The sequence below is a fragment of the Hydra viridissima genome, unplaced genomic scaffold, assembly GCF_058129835.1.
Source record: "Hydra viridissima isolate aposymbiotic clone 2 unplaced genomic scaffold, HvirCarnegie_v1 scaffold_10, whole genome shotgun sequence".
NCBI classification, from domain to species: Eukaryota; Metazoa; Cnidaria; class Hydrozoa; order Anthoathecata; family Hydridae; genus Hydra; species Hydra viridissima.
The window spans coordinates 9,725,001-9,744,157 of NW_028324309.1; the positions used below are offsets into that span (position 1 = coordinate 9,725,001).

General features: G+C 29.1%; 4 protein-coding genes and 2 pseudogenes across 4 annotated transcripts in view; 4 read left to right on the forward strand and 2 right to left on the reverse strand.

Annotated features, from left to right (window-relative positions):
• LOC145182206 (eukaryotic translation initiation factor 3 subunit M-like) overlaps window positions 1–2,802 on the forward strand; it is a 5,015-nt gene extending 2,213 nt beyond the window's left edge. The window contains exons 4-10 of the mRNA XM_090100256.1: window positions 886–1,009; window positions 1,143–1,237; window positions 1,547–1,730; window positions 2,039–2,120; window positions 2,212–2,355; window positions 2,441–2,501; window positions 2,646–2,802. Coding sequence (XP_089956382.1) covers window positions 886–1,009; window positions 1,143–1,237; window positions 1,547–1,730; window positions 2,039–2,120; window positions 2,212–2,355; window positions 2,441–2,501; window positions 2,646–2,766 — 811 coding nt within the window. The 3' untranslated portion in view covers window positions 2,767–2,802. The remainder of the gene's footprint in view (window positions 1–885; window positions 1,010–1,142; window positions 1,238–1,546; window positions 1,731–2,038; window positions 2,121–2,211; window positions 2,356–2,440; window positions 2,502–2,645) is intronic.
• A 6,206-nt stretch (window positions 2,803–9,008) lies between these two features.
• LOC149883066 (uncharacterized) lies at window positions 9,009–10,453 on the forward strand (annotated as a pseudogene).
• A 406-nt stretch (window positions 10,454–10,859) lies between these two features.
• On the forward strand, window positions 10,860–11,558 carry LOC149883067 (uncharacterized; annotated as a pseudogene).
• An 843-nt stretch (window positions 11,559–12,401) lies between these two features.
• LOC145182213 (androgen-induced gene 1 protein-like) lies at window positions 12,402–13,887 on the reverse strand. The gene has a single exon (XM_080057516.2). It carries the CDS (start codon window positions 13,579–13,581, stop codon window positions 12,853–12,855), a length of 729 nt encoding a protein of 242 aa, XP_079913642.2. The 5' UTR covers window positions 13,582–13,887; the 3' UTR covers window positions 12,402–12,852.
• A 64-nt stretch (window positions 13,888–13,951) lies between these two features.
• On the reverse strand, window positions 13,952–15,178 carry LOC145182208 (cyclic AMP receptor-like protein A). Its single transcript, XM_080057504.2, has one exon. It carries the CDS (start codon window positions 15,074–15,076, stop codon window positions 14,108–14,110), a length of 969 nt encoding a protein of 322 aa, XP_079913630.2. The 5' UTR covers window positions 15,077–15,178; the 3' UTR covers window positions 13,952–14,107.
• A 782-nt stretch (window positions 15,179–15,960) lies between these two features.
• LOC149883068 (uncharacterized) lies at window positions 15,961–18,918 on the forward strand. Its single transcript, XM_090065387.1, has 2 exons — window positions 15,961–16,311; window positions 16,424–18,918. Exons 1-2 carry the CDS (start codon window positions 16,047–16,049, stop codon window positions 18,730–18,732), a joined length of 2,574 nt encoding a protein of 857 aa, XP_089921513.1. The 5' UTR covers window positions 15,961–16,046; the 3' UTR covers window positions 18,733–18,918.
• The last annotated feature ends 239 nt before the right edge of the window (window positions 18,919–19,157 follow it).

Below are 19,157 nucleotides of genomic sequence, written 5' to 3' on the forward strand. Positions count from 1 at the left end.
TGACATGTAGTTATTCTACAGAGGCAATTATGAAGAATTTTATTCTAAATAATTGAAGATTTCTGACTTGAAAGGTTTATCATACAACCAGCAACTGTTTTTTAATGCATTTTTGTTAGCAAAGTGTTTAAATGTCTTTAACTTTTCAAGCAAACTATTTGTTGATAGTTTAAAACAAAGAATTGTTTATAATGGCTTTTTTTGTCATATGGCATGATAAAATATGAAGTTTTAAAAAGACAGCAAATAGTAGCAAGTTCAAATTTGCAGCAAAATCTTTGACTTTTTACTATTAAAACTATTTTTTTCACTGGTATCTAAACATCAGAAAAATTGGTTTGGTAAATGTCAATAATTTAATTGTATGTCATTGAATTGAAATGGTAGAAGACTTTAGGATAAATTGTGAGATTGCATATTTATGCATAAACTCTAAAGTTTTTAGTGTTAAGCTTCAATGGTATTCTTACTTTTTCAAATTTTTTTAGATTTCAAATCCTAAAATGTAATTCGATACTAAAATTCAGCTAAAAAGAGCAAAAGTTGCTAAAGTTTTTGCAAAATAAACTTTCTATTTTCTAACTGCCTAAAGGGACAATTTATAATCTAGCTTGATTTATAAATAGCCAAATCTCCAGAATGGCTTATGGGATATGTAGGAATATTTTAATAAATCCTTTCATAATTAACAAATGCAAAAAAAAAAAAAGCATAATGAAATCTGATTATATTACCAAACAATATGTATTTTATGATCATATGTTAAATGTAATATAATAGCAATAATATAATTTTCATGTAAATAATATAAATAACAAAAATAATATTTGAAATATTTAAACGTTTTTTGGAATTTTTTTTTTTTGTTAAAGTTCTTTATTCTAGATTGAACAATTTTTTCATTGGTCTGCCAGATAATAATCCATTACGTTATGATGTTTACATTGGGCAACTTCAACTAGCTGTAAAATTTGGACACACAAAGATGATGACAACCCAATTAAAAAAGGTAATCAACTGCATCTATGCAAGTTCCAGAGCTAGATCACTTCTATAGATCACTTCTATAGATCACTTTTATAAACTACTTTAATATATAGCTTTTACTCCACATATTGATTAGTTTTCATTTTAAATTGTAGGTTAAGGAATGGTTAGGAATTTGGAATGTAGACTTGGATGAAAAACGTACTTGTTACAGATTATTACATGCAGCATTAAAGCATGAACATCGAAGGTTAGATTTTTTTTTTTTTTTTTTTATAAATATGAAAATTAAGTTATAGAAAAACATGTTAAAAAAAAATATAGAAAAAATATAGAAAAGTAATAAAGTTATTTAAAAGTAAATTATAGTAATGAAAATTAAATAGATTTTTTAAAATCTGAGTATTCTTAAACAATTTTAATTACTTAAAATCATTTTAAACAATTTTACTTCTTTACTGCTATTGTAAAACAACAAACATATACAATCATACAATAGAAATACAAAGTTTTTATATCCAGGTGTGTCTTGATATTTTTCTTTGTTATTTTTCTACAGCGAAGAAGCAACTCGAGTTATGTTAGAACTTCTTTCTACCTATGATGAAGAGAGTGCCTCACAAGCAAAAGAAGATGCAGAAGAGTGCATCATTGACTTCATCACTAAACCTGATGTTTACATTATGGATCACTTACTTCAGTTAAAGCCTGTGTCTGTTTTGAAAGGCCAACTAATATATGAAGTAATTAACCTATTTAAGTTATAGTTAAAATTTCTATTTAAGTTATAGTTAAAAAAGGTTCATTAAATCTCTTCCAAACACCTAAGTGCTTTTAAATATATACCTTAAATTCAATCTTATCTGTTTATCATTACTGCTGTTACTTCAAGGTATTGTGTAGAAAAAACCATGAATAGAATTTTAGAGAGAAAATTATTATAATGTGAAATGACTAAGTTTAAATTCTAAACTTGCATTTGTAAAAATAAATTTTAAATTCTTTTGTATTTTCTTGAAAACAAATTTTTATTTTCTGTTTTTTTCTTCAGCTTTTGACAATATTTGTTTCTGGACAGCTTGCTGACTACTATACCTTTTACACAAACAATGCAGAGTTTGTAGAAAAATCAGGTTTGTACCCAAAGAAACTGTTTTTCTAAAATCTACTATAAAGATTTATTAAATCCAAGAAAAAAAAAGTTTATTTTCATTTTTATTTTAGGTTTGAACCATGCTGCTAATATTGAAAAAATGAAGATTTTAACAATGATAACACTAGCAAATAACGAAAATGAAATTTCCTACCAAAAAATCATTCAAACTTTGGACCTCAATGAAGATAACTTGGAAGAATTTGTTATTGAGTGTAAAATATTTTGTGCAGTTTTTTGTCTGATTTTTTTATTTAAAGTTTAAATTTATTTTTTGATTAAAAAAAAAAAATAATTTAGTGGTGAAGTCTGGCCTTGTTCATGCCAAGATCGATCAAATCAACGAACGAATAATTATCAGGTATGTTCATAAATTTACTTCATTGCCTCACTCGTTAACTTTTGATTTATTTTTAAAAAAAACTTCTTGTTTTGGAATATTATAAAAAAAAAATAATTAAAAGCCATGCTTTGAATGTTATTTAACTTCTATTTATACTGTTAGGTCAGCAGGACTTAGAACATTTGGCAAAAGTGAATGGGAATCGCTGCAACAAAAACTACAAACATGGGTTGCTAACCTAAACATTATTAAAACGAATTTGGAACAAGTTGTACAAGCTTAGTGAACTTAAAAAATTTACTTCTTACTTTCTCCCAAATAACTTTTTCAGCTTCTCTGATGCATGTGGACTTAAATTCATTTTTAAATATCACATGATATTTATCTAGGCTACACTTTGGAGGATTTTGTTAAATGGTAAATATAAAAATGAACCTAATAAATTCCACACATGAATGTATACAAACGGATCAATATTTCATTATTCAATAAAAATAAAACGAAATAAATATATCTATTTCAAAAAAGTTGTAGAACACAACATCCTCAAATTAACAAAAATTACCTAAAAAACTAAAAGGGAAAAAAAAAGGAGAAAAAGTTCAATTTTGTTGACTACTTTTTCATTCGCAAAATGTTAAGACTGGGTTATTAGTAAATGACATTAAATACATACGCAGGCTGGATTAAATCAAAACATATGCTTCTACGTAGAAGAAGTGAGAATTGTTATTACTTACATTTATTTTAGAAAGATTATCCTGTGAATTTTTTGGAAGAGGAATTTAAAAAATTACTTATCACAATACTACATTTTATTATCGAAGGAAAATTGGAAATAAGATTTTGTTAAAAATAAACTAGCAAAAGTCATGAACAAAAATTTAGTAAAATATTCGATTTTAATAAAAGTTTTGACTATAAAAATAATTGTTGCACAAAAAAAATCCAAAATAAGTTTGTGAGCTATTTGAAAGAAGACCTTTAGCTATTTGAAACAAGACCTTTAGCAATAAAGGTCTTGTTTCAAATAGCTAAAGGTCTTCTTTCAAATAGCTCACAAACTTATTTAACCTATGGCAATACACAATTTTAAACGTTAAAAGACGTTATATATAAAATAGTTGAGGGGGATCAAAGACAGAAAATTATTTTTCTAATTTTGCTTTTCGTGCAATTTTTTAAATTTATTACATGTTTTCCCTATCGTTTCTGAGCTAATCTATTTTAATCCAAAAAAGGTAACAAACAAGAAAGTGGAGTAACCGAAAAAAAATGACTTCTATGTTTTTGTCTCAAAACTTATTACACCCAAAACTACTACAAAGAAATCTCATTTTGAGAATGAGGTAAGAAAATCTGCATAATTTGCTTTCGAAAACAGAAACGTTTACGGACACTTAACATTTTTGCTGGTCTTAAAACTTTGTATATTTATGCAGAGATAAACATGAAGCTTTAAAAGGAGAGAAAAGTTTCGAGATACTTCCCACTGAAACTTGCAACATTTAAAATGAAGATCGGAAATTTTGATATGCATTAAGATATGAAAATCTAGAGAAACATTCTAACGCTTAAAAGAATGACCTCCATGGAAGTTTAGTGGTTAGCCGATGCCTTTGAACAAAATATCATCCTGCAGTATTTACTAAATTAAAAGATACAGTAACATTTTCGGTTGAATTGTCCGCAGAATACTATTTTCTAACGTAGTTGAAAAATTCTATTTGGTCGAAATTGCTAAATTTATTTTTAAGCATTTGTCAGAATTCTGCAAGCTGAACAGAACTGGGCTTAGCTCATGCAGAATAAGCATCATAAATTGTTTTCAATATAGTACAAGTTGAGAAATAAATTTTGATGTAATTATTTACCAAGTTGTTCAAGCTTTTCAGTTAAAGACTTTAGCTGTAACGATGAATTTTTGCAGAAAGTGATTGGTATTTAAAACTTAATTTCGTCATTCATTTTCACTTAAAACATTTTTTAAACATGGGATGGAAAACACAATTTTTAATACGTATTATTCAGCAAAAATATTGTTTTTCTTATCAGATGTTTTTAATTTCATGACTAGGTAAGGAAAGATACAGGAGTTTTTTGGGTAAGTTCTGTTTTTCTCCAGGTGCTTTACTAGAAATTCCCCGTCCAAAGGGTATTTCTATAAAGCCACCTCTTTCATGAATAAATAAACGGTCATACCACTCAAAACCCGGTTATACATTTCGCACCAAAAACACTCTTAAGCTTGATAAATTGATGCTAATTATCTATATACTTTATTTATTAAACAGTTTAAAACTTAGACTAAACTTTTTTCAAATAAAAATGGTAGCAGCACAACCAATACATTTCAGCAGTTTTAACTATTATACTGGTATTTGTCAGACGCTTAAATGTGTATAAACAACGTTGAAAAATCACAAGCTACATAATGATGTCAAAGATTTACCAAGGCTTGGTAGGACTTTAAAGCTAACTTCAAGAGACAAAAGTTATCTCTATTGAAAGGTTAGACAAGACCCTAAAATTCCTTACCGTGAACCTGCTGAAGGGTTCACAAATATGCCTGGTAACGTTAGTGTTAGTAGATGGAGTGTATAAAGATGCCTATTTAAGAAAGGCTAAGATTGCTATGACAAGATTAATCATCAAGAGGGTGGTTGGTGAAAAGTTCAAAGAGCGTTTTTGTGTACCAAGGATAAAAGGCGGATGAGAATGGGGATACTTCTCCCATAAAGGAACAGGGTCATACAACATTTATAACGGCAGAATTAACCAATACAACTAAAAAAGAGACCCTTGAAGGTAAATTTTTACCAACAGCCAGAGCTTTTTACGGAAGATAACAACAATGGATTTTTCAGTACGATGGCGCAACGGCTCACACTGCAATCTCGGTTAAAAAGTGACTTTATCGGAAAAACATCACGGTCATGCCTTAGCCAGCTTGTTCTCCAGATCTCAATCCCATCGAGAACATTTGAGCTTGAATAGACAAGAGATTGGTTAAAGAGAACATGGTCAGCGTTACGCAATTACTGCAGGCCTTAGGAAAGCTTTATAAAGAATTTCCAAGAGAATTATGCATCCGACTAGTTGAATCTATGCCTAGACGTGTTCATGCATGTGTGAAAGTTCGTGGTGCGCATACAAAATACTAAAATGCACCCTGACTCTATTTTTGCTCTGTTTTTTTTTATTGTTTTTTTTTTTTAACAGTTGTAAATATTTCTCATAAAAAATCTTAAATTTTTTTTTTTTTTTAATTTTTTTCTTATTTTGTTTATAATACCACTGTTGATATAATTTAAAACAATTTAAATTATCAACTTTTTTGTTTGCTTTAAATTTTAAAAAAACATAGAAAAAAATCATATTAAAAATCAACTGACTCTATATTTATGCAACCTACTGTATATATGCGTATAAAAGTAAAACAGGACATTTGACACTCAATTCGGATGACTCTGGGTAATATTTGTGATTTTGTTTCCCTGCAAATTAGTTCTTTTGTTATTGTTCTTAGTTCTTTTAATAAATTTTTGCTTAATGTAGCTTTTTCTGATCTATAGATTACAAGTGAACAAGAAAATAATTTGCAGGGAAACAAAATCAGAATTAGTGCCCGAGGTCACCCCAATTGATAGTGCACACTTTTTTATTGATTTCCGTATAACGGCTTCTTGGTTCGAACTGACAAACTTGTCACAGTACAAAAACCACTGATCTCAAAATATAACTGGATAGCGTATACGGAAAATTTTTTGAAGCCAGTTTTGGCCTCACAAGATGGCGGCGGAATTAAGGAATGGTGATACGAAAATTAAGAAACTGATGATAATCAAGTTTTATATCTTAAGCTCAAATATTGATAAATATATAATTTTCTAATAAAAATCTAGTTTTTTTGTTTAACATAAGATTTTTTTCATAAAAATAACGGAATATTACATATTTACATAAATTTCAAATATAAATATTTTTTTATTTAACAAAACATATTCTTACAATAATTTGCTCTATATTAACTTTCTGTTTTTCGTTTTTTAGAATAAATATGATAAAATAAAAATTCTCAGTAAAACTAAGTACAAATTTTAATTTTAATTTGCTTAAATTTGGTTTGTTTAATAAAAGTAAAGAAAAAGTATTTGTTTGCTTGTGCAGAAATCTCAAGTTTCAAATAGTTAGCATTTGTTATATAATTTATGTACCTTTTAGTTCTTAACTACCCAATGCTGTGTGCTAGAAGGTTAATAACACAACAGCATGGTAGGCAGCTGATTTTATTTTTAAGGCATTAGTTCATCAGATAGGCACTAAAAAAATTATAAATGCTGCATGAGCTATTAGCTGAGCGCTGTGATTACACACAACTCAGAGGTTCCTTCTAGAGTTATTATATATACATACATACATACATACATACATACATACATACATACATACATACATACATACATACATACATACATACATACATACATACATAGATATATATATATATATATATATATATATATATATATATATATATATATATATATATATATATATATCATATCATATCACATATCATAAAAATATTTTTGATTGGTTTTTGAATAGGATAAGTTTTGTTAATTGCTTTTTCCAGTTATTTTGGCAGTTTGTTTTTTACCCAGGTGATAAAGATATGTTTTTGCATTGTTTTCTGAAATAAGTTTAATCAGTGCAAATAAATGTTTATCAGTTATAGCTGAGTCAAACATATGAGAAGTTTGCTCATTAAACATTTTTGAGTAATCAACTGATCTCAAAACAGCACCAGAAATGGAATTTTGAATTCCTATTTCACTTGGAAGGTTGCCATTTATTGAGGCAAGCAACCTTTGGAAACATCTTTCAGTTTCTTCGCATATGATAGCAACACTTTTAGTTGGTTTAATTAAACCTCCTCTGTCTTTGAACTTTAAAAAACTGGTTTGTTTGAAATGATAAGAAAGTACTAATGCATTCCAACATTTAATGCAGATAGTTTATTGTAAATTTACGTATCATAAATTTTTTGATAAGATACATAATGTTGATAATGTTTGATAACATACAAAATATATGTTATCAAAACATTCCCTTTAATGATTTGTTTTGAATAACAAGTTAAAAACAATTGACTCAATTATTGAGAGCTGAAATATTACAAAGAATAATATAAGTAAAATAACACATTAAAAAAAAAAATTATATACTGTACTTAATATTTTTATTAAATACTATATCCATTAATTACATATATGTATTAAATAATCCTAGAAGGAACCCCTGAGTTGTGTGTACTCACAGCACTCAGCTAATAGTTCATGCAGCATGTACATATCTGGTATCTTGCTACAAAAATTGAAAATATAAAATTTGTCAAAATTGTAAGTAGACACCACTGCCGCTTACCATACAGTCATGTTATCAACCTTCTAGCACACTGCATTGGGTAACTAAGAACTAAAAGGTACATAGATTATGCATAAATATTATTTAATCGTAAAGTATATCGAAGATTTTCTACCTTAGTATCAAAATAATTACTTTAGTTGTCTGATTTTTTTAGAAATCATTTCATTTCTTTCAAGTCATTAAAACTTTATTTCATAGTCTAGTTTTTTTTTCAAAACTCTATTTATTTTCTTTAATATTTCTGTAAAAAGCCTTATAAAATGTACATCGATCACCGCTAAGAGCTCCGATCGCCGCCATCTTGGGAGGCCAATTTTGGCTTTAATTTTTTTTGAAAAAGGCAATTGAATACGCTATCCATAGTCTAGTCAAAATAAGTCTAAAAAAGGGCTAACCTGGACAAAATTTGGATATAAATGAATTTGGTATCATTCGAAGCGTAATTTTATCTACTTTAATATATCCAAAATCCACCAAAATTCATTTTGGGCAAAAAAAGTTATAAATATTATTGTTGACCTCACTTTGTAGATTTTTTTTAAAAAAATAAACTGAACCCGTACGACTTGCTGTCAATAAATTGTCATAATTCAGCGAAAAATGACGCGATTCTTATAATATTTTTAAAAAAATTTGGTTTACAAATTATAAAAATGTAAAAATTAATTACATAAAATGATGACACCATCATTTTTTACTTTAATACCAGCATAGCATGCTCAAAATGCACTAATTTTTCTTTTCAAATAATATATTTTGTGTACTTGGTAAACTGTAGAGCTGAATTTTGACCATGACTATACCAATACTTCCTAGGAAGCTCATAAAGATTCCACATCTTTATGAGCTTCCTAGGAAGTATTGGTATGGTCATGGAGGGATCAGGGCTGAATAGATTACTGGAACTTATTTATGCAAACAACTCTGTCACGCATATAATGACTGGTAAAGCAGTAGCTAGAGCACTAAGAGCTCACTTCTTAGTTGAGTCTGCCTTAATGAGTCTACTTTTTAAAAAGATGAGATGACAGCCCCAAAGATGATGCTGATAGTTCTCTAGAAAATATGTATCAGGATCTGGTCTAAGGAAACATGGATTTGGAAGTGATAAACAATAGTAGTGAAGTTATAAGATTCACAAATCTTATTGAAAACACAGCTTTCCCATTCATCCAGAACAGCAAAACTATGGTTGCAATATCTTGAATACATTAGCATTATCAAAATGTTCATCAGAGCAGAGAGAACTGGGAACTGGCACGAACATCTGGAAGCCACCAGGCTGATGCTTATTTATTTGCCGCAACAGGGCATATAAACTATGCCAAAAGTGCTCGGTTGTATCTACAATCTATGCACTCACTTAATTCAGAACATCCTTGGCTTTACTGTAAATCAGGTTACCATTGTATTAGACGCACAGATCGATATTGGGCTGGTCTTTGGCCTGATTTAGTAATTGAACAGTGCATGATAAAATCAATGAAAAGCAATGGAGGCTTAACTAGAGGAAGGGGTATGTCAGAGTCTACAAGGAATCTTTGGGTCAGTAACTTGCACAAATGCGGAGCAATCCATGATTCCATTTCAACATTGACAAAGCATCGTTTTGAGAGCAGTCAGCAACATTGTGAATCTGGTGAGTCTCGGCGAAAAAGAGATACTAAAGATTTTAAAGCATTAAAGGAGCAGCTCGAGCTGTTTAACCCATTTGAATTTCAAGACTCAGGACTTCAATGTATATTTACTAGCCTATGTGTTGATAAGAATGATGAAATCAATTGTGATCAAGCAGAAAATGTGGGTTTAGAGATTCAAAACAGTCTTAATAATATTGCAGTCAATCAAGCAGCTATCAAGCATTCAAAGCAGGTCAAGACTTTTGCCAAGTTGATGCCTATCTGTTAAAGTTAATGGCGATGCAGTCCACGTAGATCCTAATGTTTCGTTCCAAAGACTAATCATGCTAATTGAGAGGGTTGAAGATTTGACTGACTGCTTCGAATATGACTTAACACCGGAGCCCACATCTCTCTTCAAAGATGGATTAATGAGGAAACCAAACAAAGCAGAGCTTGGTAGAGAACTCATTAAGGATTCAACAATTTTAACTGTGAATAATGACACAACCTATATTCTTGACGGCGGAGCTTTGCTGCATCGAGTTTTTTAGAGTCTCCCAGCTACATATTCAGACATTATTGAACAATATTGTACATATATTACAAAAAAGTATGGTAATCATACTTTAATTATTTTTGATGGTTACAAATCATCCATCAAAGATCAAGAACATCAAAGGAGAGCAAGAAAGTCTATCAACATTGTATTCCAACCAAAAAACCAAGTGAACTGCAAACAATCTGAATTTCTGTCAAACAGCAATAACAAAACTGCTTTGATCAAAGCATTGGTAATAAAGCTAAGAGAAAAAGGTCATATAGTAGTGGAATGCGAAGGAGACGCTGACAGAACCATTGCTACAAAAGGAATTGTGCTTGTACAAAATGGAAAATGTGTGACTATCATAGCTGATGATACAGACATTCTTGTTATGTTGGTTCACATGTGGGATCAAACCATGTGTAAGATTTTTTTGCGCCGTTAAGCTAAAATAATTATGAAAAAAAAATACGGAAACAATTATCATAAAGAATGTTACATAAAGTTTATCATATCACGTGAAAAAATGTTTGTTGTTTATCCATGCATGGAGTGGATGTGATACTACCTCTGCGCTTTTTAGTCAAGGAAAGATAGCTGTACTGAAGTTTATTGAATCGAATAGTAAGTTCGCTCAATCTTTATGTACAGTATTCCAAGATCCTTTTGCAACACAAGATCAGGTAGCTAATGTTGGAATACAAGTGGTTTTGAACATATATGGTATGCAAGACAATAATCATATTTTTTTTTATTGATTTATAATATTGTTTATTTTATAATTATACGTCCACATTGTTTTGCAGAGGTTTAATTTAGCTCAACTATTACTATAGGTGAAAAAAATAAACAACTCTCGCCAGCACAACTAAGGAAACAAAAATATATGAGAATGGTGGCAACTTCCAAAAAAGGAATTCAGCCAGAACGACTACCACCAACTGAAAGCGCGATCAAGTACCATTCGTTTCGAGTGTATTTACAAATTCAGCAATGGTTGGGAGTCAATATGGATGAAACAAAGTGGGGATGGAGAAGGAAAAAATGACGTTTTAGTACCTATAAAGACAGACAATGTAGGTATACTGGAGCAGCAAAATAAACCACAAATGCCGATTTTACTTTCAAAACGGATTTCTTGAAAATACTCATTTTTCAATAAACAATCTAAGTTTAAACCAGCTCCCAAAAATAGTTTTAATTAACTTTTCAACTTAAGTATTTTTTTATTCAGGATCCTGCACCAATTCACATTCTTAACATTATAACTGCGGCACTAATACTAAAACACCATGTGGAAAACAATGCCAATGTCGACGTCATGGAATAAATTGCATGACAGCCTGCGGACAGTGCCAAGGTTTGGAGTGCACAAATGCACCAAAAAATGACGTCAATATCGATGACAGCGAAAATGAATATGAAAGTAGTGAAGATGGAGATGGAAACATTTTTGAAAAAATGTTTTTTTTTATTTGACTTTTGATATTATTTCTAATTATATTAGTCGAGTGTAAAAAGCACTAACATTTAAACCTTAAATGAAAAATTATTCAACAGTAGTTAAAAATATATTTATTATGAAAGAAAATATTTCAAAAATGCTTGTTTTTTTAAATAGTTATACTAATAAACAAGTTTTTTTTTATTTCAGTCTCAATATCAACTATATATCTAATAAATTTTTAAGTAAAGGTGTGTTAATATACTATAAGTATTAGCCTATGTAAAAAATATTGTAAAAAAACTGCTGACATCAGCATTTAAAAGATTTCTGAAGCACATTTCATTTTTTTAAATTTTAACACATTAGGCTATATCTGCGCAAAATTTCATAAAGACTAAGCAACTTTATAACAAGTTATTACAACTTATTGACAGTAGACACGACGGTTTTTTTTTTTGCATTTTCAATAAATTTGAATAAAAGTGAGGTGAGCTAAAATAATCATAACTTTTTTTGCCCAATATGGGATTTTGGTGGATTTTGGATATGTTAAAGCAGATAAAATTACGCTTCGAATGATACCAAATTCATCTTTATCCAAATTTTGTCCAGGTTGGAACCTAATTTGACTAGACTACCAGTTATATTTTGAGATCAGTGACAAAAACATTAAGGTTTTTTTTTTTAAACCATCACGTTATTGTAATATTTTTTTTATGGGTATGTTCTAATATACCCTGACAGGTTTTCTTTACACATTTCGTAACCTAATTATACTTTTAAATTGTGTGACTACAAAAGGTCAAAATATTTTTTTGCATAAATGAGGATTAGATTCAAGAACGGCACTTTTAAAAGAAAATCTATTATAAAAACTGTATACAAAAATTAATTTATCTTCGATAATTAGAAATAAGTTAACAGGGTGGTTTGTCTTAAATAATTAACAAAGTAATTGACAGCAAATTATTAAGATTTTTTATATACTTAAGTTTTTATAGTTCAGTAAAATATTTTTAATAATTGCTCAAGTTTATTCTTTTTTTAAATCACTAAACAAAGGTTTTGATCGAAATTCTTTCTAGTAACTCAAAGAATCCCAAAATAGACCTCATCAAAAAAACAAAACACTATATTACATAACAATGCTCTAACATAGTTATGATTGCTCAATTGAGATTTATTATTTCAGAAAAAAGTTCTATTAAAGCATACATGACAAAGCACTTCTCAGAAATATATATTTCAACAACAATCTAAAAAAACCATTCATCAAAATACAGCCTCAACAAAACTGGGTGGCATCAAACTTTTCAGACCAATAATTTACTTTAACTTTGACTGAGCTGTATCAAAGTGAGAATTTCCCCATAGCATCACAGAAAAGTATTTAATAATCAGATACACAAACAATCCCAACAAGCATGAGCTCACAATAAAAATCACAAAACCTTCTGTACTCAGTTTATTTAAGAATGGATATACATACACACCATTTAACTTTGCTAACCAAATAAGCCAACTTATATAAGCTAAAAAACAAATAATTATATATACCAAAGCTCTGGTGAGTGGAGGATGAGTGTAGTTTACATTAACGACAGCTAACAGAACATAAAAAGCAGGAATAGAGTGCAAATAGTGATTAAACCAACCATTAAAAGGATAAAAAGACTCGACTTCTATTGGATGAATACCTTGGCGGTCAAAGTATGCTACAGACCAATATAATATTGGAACAAGCCAGTTTAATGTTGTCCATATCACCATGAAATCATCTCGTAATAGTAAAAGAGAAGAACCTTTTTTAAAATTGCTCTTCTTTTCATTCCTTCTTTTTACTAGCTGGCTCAGATCAACAATTGTTCCTATAGCAGTCCCAAGAAATAAAAGGTAAGAAGCCCACATTGTCAAAAACTGAAAGCGCCCACCATACTTTTGAAATCCTGGCATGTTGTAATAAACTCGATCATTATAAATCCCAAAACCACACCAAATCAAACCAGCTACATGTGTAAACAAGGATTTTGTAGTAACAATCGACTGTTCAGCCATTTTATATTTTTCTATAAAACATGGAGATGTTTGCTTTAAAAACTTAGTTTAAAAAATCACATAGCTTAAAAAAGAAAGCTTCATCAGTAGAAGCACAAATTAAATAAATACAACAATAACAAAAATCACATTTATTACATCATTAAACATAACAAAAAAAACAAAAAAAACATAAACCACAGTAAAGTAATAATGCCAAAGTACAATAATCTAAAGCTTTAGTTCTTTTCATATATAATTCTTCATTTATATAATTTCAAATATGCTAATATATAAAATTTATGTTTCCAAATATTATTTGCCTTTAATATAATTTGAAATAACAATTATTTAAAAAAATAAAAAAATTCTTTAAAAATTATTCCATAATTAGAAATATAACATTAAAAATTTTTCACTTGTAAAACAAGTAATGTATTTACACATTCAAATTAAATTAAATTTTATATCTACTTTCCACACCATAAAATCAATAAATTAAATCCTCTTTAGACAGAAAAAAAAAACAGTAAGTTCTTAATCAACTTCAACAGTTACTATCACTGTCACTAATAATGTTAACTTGGTCATCAACTTCATAATTGTGAATTACATTAGCATTTTTTGATCTTTTAAACCATGATATTGTTGCCAACTTAAGTTGTGACAAAGACAAATTTTTTTGGATGTCTCCATAGAATGCAAACACTACAGCATTAACAGCACCAATTGCTGGAGAAAATATTACACTCAATACAAGTAAATAATACTTTGGAAGTTCATCAGGATGAACAGCATCTTCAATTCGATACACAAGTGTAGGAAGAGAAAGAAAAGAATAAATCAAAGGGTAGGCTGCAAGTTGTTTTACTTCTTTTAATAAAAATCCGTTTTCTTGTGCAGCATCTGCATTATGTGTGCCATTCCACTGACTCTTTTGTCTCAACACTTTCAAAAGTATGTAAAAGTAGGATATTACAAGAAGCAAAATAATAGAGAATTTCTGAATATACCAGGTTCCAAAACGAAGTGCTGTAGCTTCTCTTTTTATCCAACACCAAACGCCTGCTTGACCATAGCTATTCCCTATAAAAGGCAAAGAAGCCCAAAAGATAGGAAATATCCAGCATAATACATGAAAGTATTTCTCAAATCTACAAAAGGAAACCTTCTGGATTGAGAGTATTATATTCATAGTTATTACTACTACCCACAACAAAGTAGACCATGAAAAATACTGCATAATAAATGCTTGAAATTGGCATGTAACTTTATTGGTATAAAGATCACTGATCAAGTAACTGACACATTGAAATGCTGCAGATATACTTAGAAATAAAATTAGGCGCTGAATAAAAATATGATAAGCACGAAACAGACATATTATTATAATAACAAAAAGACAGCCCAATAGTGATAATGTAGAGACAACACGCTGTATAAACATTACTGTAGAACATTGGTGGGGAGAATCAGGCCATAGTGGGCACTCAAACGTATAATTTACATCAATCATTCTTTATCTGAACAAAAAGATAACATGCAATGCATATAAGTAACATACAATATATAATAAAAAACTTAAAATAAATGACACAAAATACATTATAAAGGTATAATTGTGTTATATATATATATATATATATATATATATATATATATATATATATATATATATATATATATATATATATATATATATATATATATATATATATATGGGTCATTCCAGCTCAATTCAATTTATGCTTGGCACCATGCCATCTCAGATTTTGCTGGTTTTTGGAATACAAGCTTGAATTAATAAAAGGAAACTTCACTCCAAATTTTAGTGTCTGACTCCTTACGGTTTCAGAGATATTGATACTTGGTTCCAATCTCTTTTTTAACTATTTTTTTCAGCGCCATTTATTTGTTTGACTTATTGCACGACACAATTAGCTTTAACTTATGAAATACTTGTTTAATAGTGGTAAAAATTTCTACCTAACTATTTTTTAGGGTGAGGAACTCAAAAATCATGGGTAAAATACACAAAAATTTAAGCTTCTATATGAAAATTCAATTTCAAAATGGTGTAACACTTTTCGTAAGTTTTTTGATGCCCCGTACAAAAAAATGTTTATCTCCAGATGCTTAAAAGATAAAATTCTGAAATTTTTTCCTAATGTTCTATATGTAACAAACTCCATAATACAAAAAAACTGCAGGGTTTTTTTTTTTAAATCAGATTTATTTTTATTCAAAGTTTTATAAAAAAATTAGGAAAAAATTGTTATTTTATAATGAAAAAAAATTATTTGCATTTATTTTTTGCATTTTTTTAAAAGATTTTTAGAATCTTGCTGTCTCAGGTGCAGTTCTAACATATAAACTTGTTTGCATTTCACATCTAAGATCATTATGTTTAATAGCTAAAGGATTTTCTATTTTCAAATCTTCAAACAATAATTATTTTAAAATTGTTTCTTACAGAACTAAAAAATATGAATATTAAAGAAATATGTTCAATTGGAATAACAAATAAAGAAATTTGTAACAAACAAACATATGTAAAATCCCATGATATCAAGAAAGTTTCAAGTCTTAATGATGTTGAAAAAGACTTGATAATTAGTCGTTCTGGCATTCAATATGATGAAAATGCAACGGTTTGCCTACACCATGAATATGTTTATTTAAAACGTTATTCGGCAATCCACATAACTTGCTGTGATCCATTTAATTCACACAAAGGAAAAAGAAGAAAAGGTATTATTACTTAATCATGAAACGTTTTGAAAACTTTATTGTAATTTTATATAAATTATATATATTTTTACAAAATATTTACTGAAGCAGTAGTTATCACTTATGTTTTTAGGAGGATGTAAAGAAATTAATATGCAACTTGCTAGGAAATTGAAAAATATTGGTATTAATGTTATTCCTGGAGAAAAGATATGTCCTTCATGTATGATTAAATTTATGTCATTTAAGGATGATGGACAAATGGAACCAACTTGTAGCCAGGTTTATGAAGATGAAGATAATGATCCTAATATAAACGAGTTGTTAAAAAAAAATCTTAATTCTTCTTTGACGATTATGAACATAAGTCCTCTCAAAATGCATGCAGTAAATAGTCACTCTAGAGTTGCTCTTGGCAAAAAAAAATTGTTACATGTTCAAAAAACAGTAAAGTTAGGCATTGCAAGGACTTTAAATATAGATCCTGAAGAGTTAAGCCAAGAAGATTCCTTCAATAAATTATCTAAGGAAGTCAAAGGTAAAGCAAATGACATGGATATACTTATTAGAAAAATCAAAGAAAAAATGTTAATTTCCAATCGTAATCAGAAAATTCAACTACTAACACTGGTTCCAATTTCTTGGTCACACAAAGATATAGAAAAAGAATTTAATGTTACTAATTACATGGTGCAGATATCACGCAAATTGCTGCAGAAAAATGGTATTTTATCTTTTCCTGAAAAAAAAAAAGGAAAGAAAACACCTCAAGAATCAGTAGATAAAATTATTGAATTTTATTGTAATGATGAAAATAGCAGACTAATGTCTGGTAAAAAAGATTTTGTTAGTATAGCTCGAAGATCTCACATGCAAAAACGTTTGATTCTCTCAAATCTAAAAGAGCTATATGCAAAGTTTAAAACCTGTTATCCAGATATAAAGACTTGTTTTTCTAACTTTTGCTCACATCGTCCAAAATGGTGCATTACAGTAGGAGCATCTGGTACGCATACAGTATGTGTGTGCACCTACCATCAAAATGTTAAGTTAATGATTAGTGCAGTTGAATTATCAAAGGATTATCACGAACTTATTGATATGCTTGTTTGTAGTAGGGCTAACAAGAATTGCATGATACGTCGTTGCCCTATGTGCCCAGAAGATTCTGCATTAGTACATTATCTTGAAAATGAGTTATACTCTCAAGACGATATTGATGAAGATGATGATTATTGTATAGATTATAAACAATGGAAAACAACAGACCGATCTGAGCTATTAAGTCTAACAGAAATGACAAGTAGCTTTATTAATATTTTGAAAAATAAGTTACAAAAATTTACTGTTCATTCTTACATTGCAAAAAGTCAAGCTGCTTCTTTAAGAAAGTTAAAAAATGAGTTAAGTAGTACTGAGGTTGTTGTCCTTTTAGATTTCTCAGAAAATTATGAGTTTGTTGTACAAGACGAAATACAAAGTTTTCACTGGAACAAAATTCAAGCAACATTGCATCCAACAGTAATTTATTATAAAGAAAATAATGTCCTCAAATGTGATTCATTATGTTTCATCTCAGATGATTTACTGCATGATGTAGATATGGTTTATCATGTGATGAAGCTAGCAATTGAACATATTAAAAGCAATATTTCTCATCAAATAGAAACTGTCCATTACTTTTCAGATGGGTGTGTTGGCCAGTACAAAAACTGCAAACACCTCATAAATATATGCCACCATGAACAAGATTTTGGTATGAAATGTACATGGTCTTTCTTTGCAACAAGTCACGGTAAATCACCCTGTGATGGTATTGGCGGGACTGTAAAAAAACTAACTTCAATTGCTAGCCTTCATCGAACAACAACAAATCATATTCTTACAGCATCTGCAATGTTTAATTTTTGCCAAAACGAAATCAAAGGAATTAATTTTTATTACATATCTAAGGAGTCAAACACAATAGTTCGAAGTGAAATGGAGCAAAGATATGCAACTGCAAAAACATTACCAGGCACCCGCACCTATCACAATTTTGTTCCAATAAGTAACACAAAAATTGGAACTAAAATTGTTTCTGAACAATTGGAGTATTCATTTGTTTTTAATTTTCAAACTGATGAAATTATTAAAGAATTCTTGTCTAATATGAGCATTGGCGCGTTTGTATGTTTGATATATGATAACAATCCATGGATCGGACTAGTTGAGGAAACTGATGGTGAAAATAAAGACTTTCTAGTTAGATTCATGCATCCATGTTACCCTTCAAGGTCATATTATTGGCCTTCTAGAGATGATGTGTGCTGGGTTCCATCAACAAACTTATTGTTAATGATTAATATTCCAACAACTGTTACAGGAAGACAATACAAAATCAGTGAAATAGATCACCAGAGCATTGAAGATAGTTGGGCAAACTTTAAACCAGAGAACTAATTTGTTATCTTTCAAAGATTTTTTATTTTTATTAAATGTGGAAGATTGTCAATTCTTATTGCCTATTAGTTTTAGTTTTTCTCATTGCAATTTAATTATTTTCATGGTTTTAGTGTAATTTTGAAATTTTTTGGGTTTATTATTATAAGACTTTGAATGCGAATAAATCTGATTTAAAAAAAAAAACCCTTGCAGTTTTTTTGTATTATGGAGTTTGTTACATATAGAACATTAGGAAAAAATTTCAGAGTTTTATCTTTTAGGCATCTCGAGATAAACATTTTTTTGTACGGGGCATCAAAAAACTTACGAAAAGTGTTACACCATTTTGAAACTTTTTTATAAGTTAAAGCTAATTGTGCATGACACAATTAGCTTTAACTTATAAAAAACAAGTATTTTATAAGTTAAAGCTAATTGTGTCA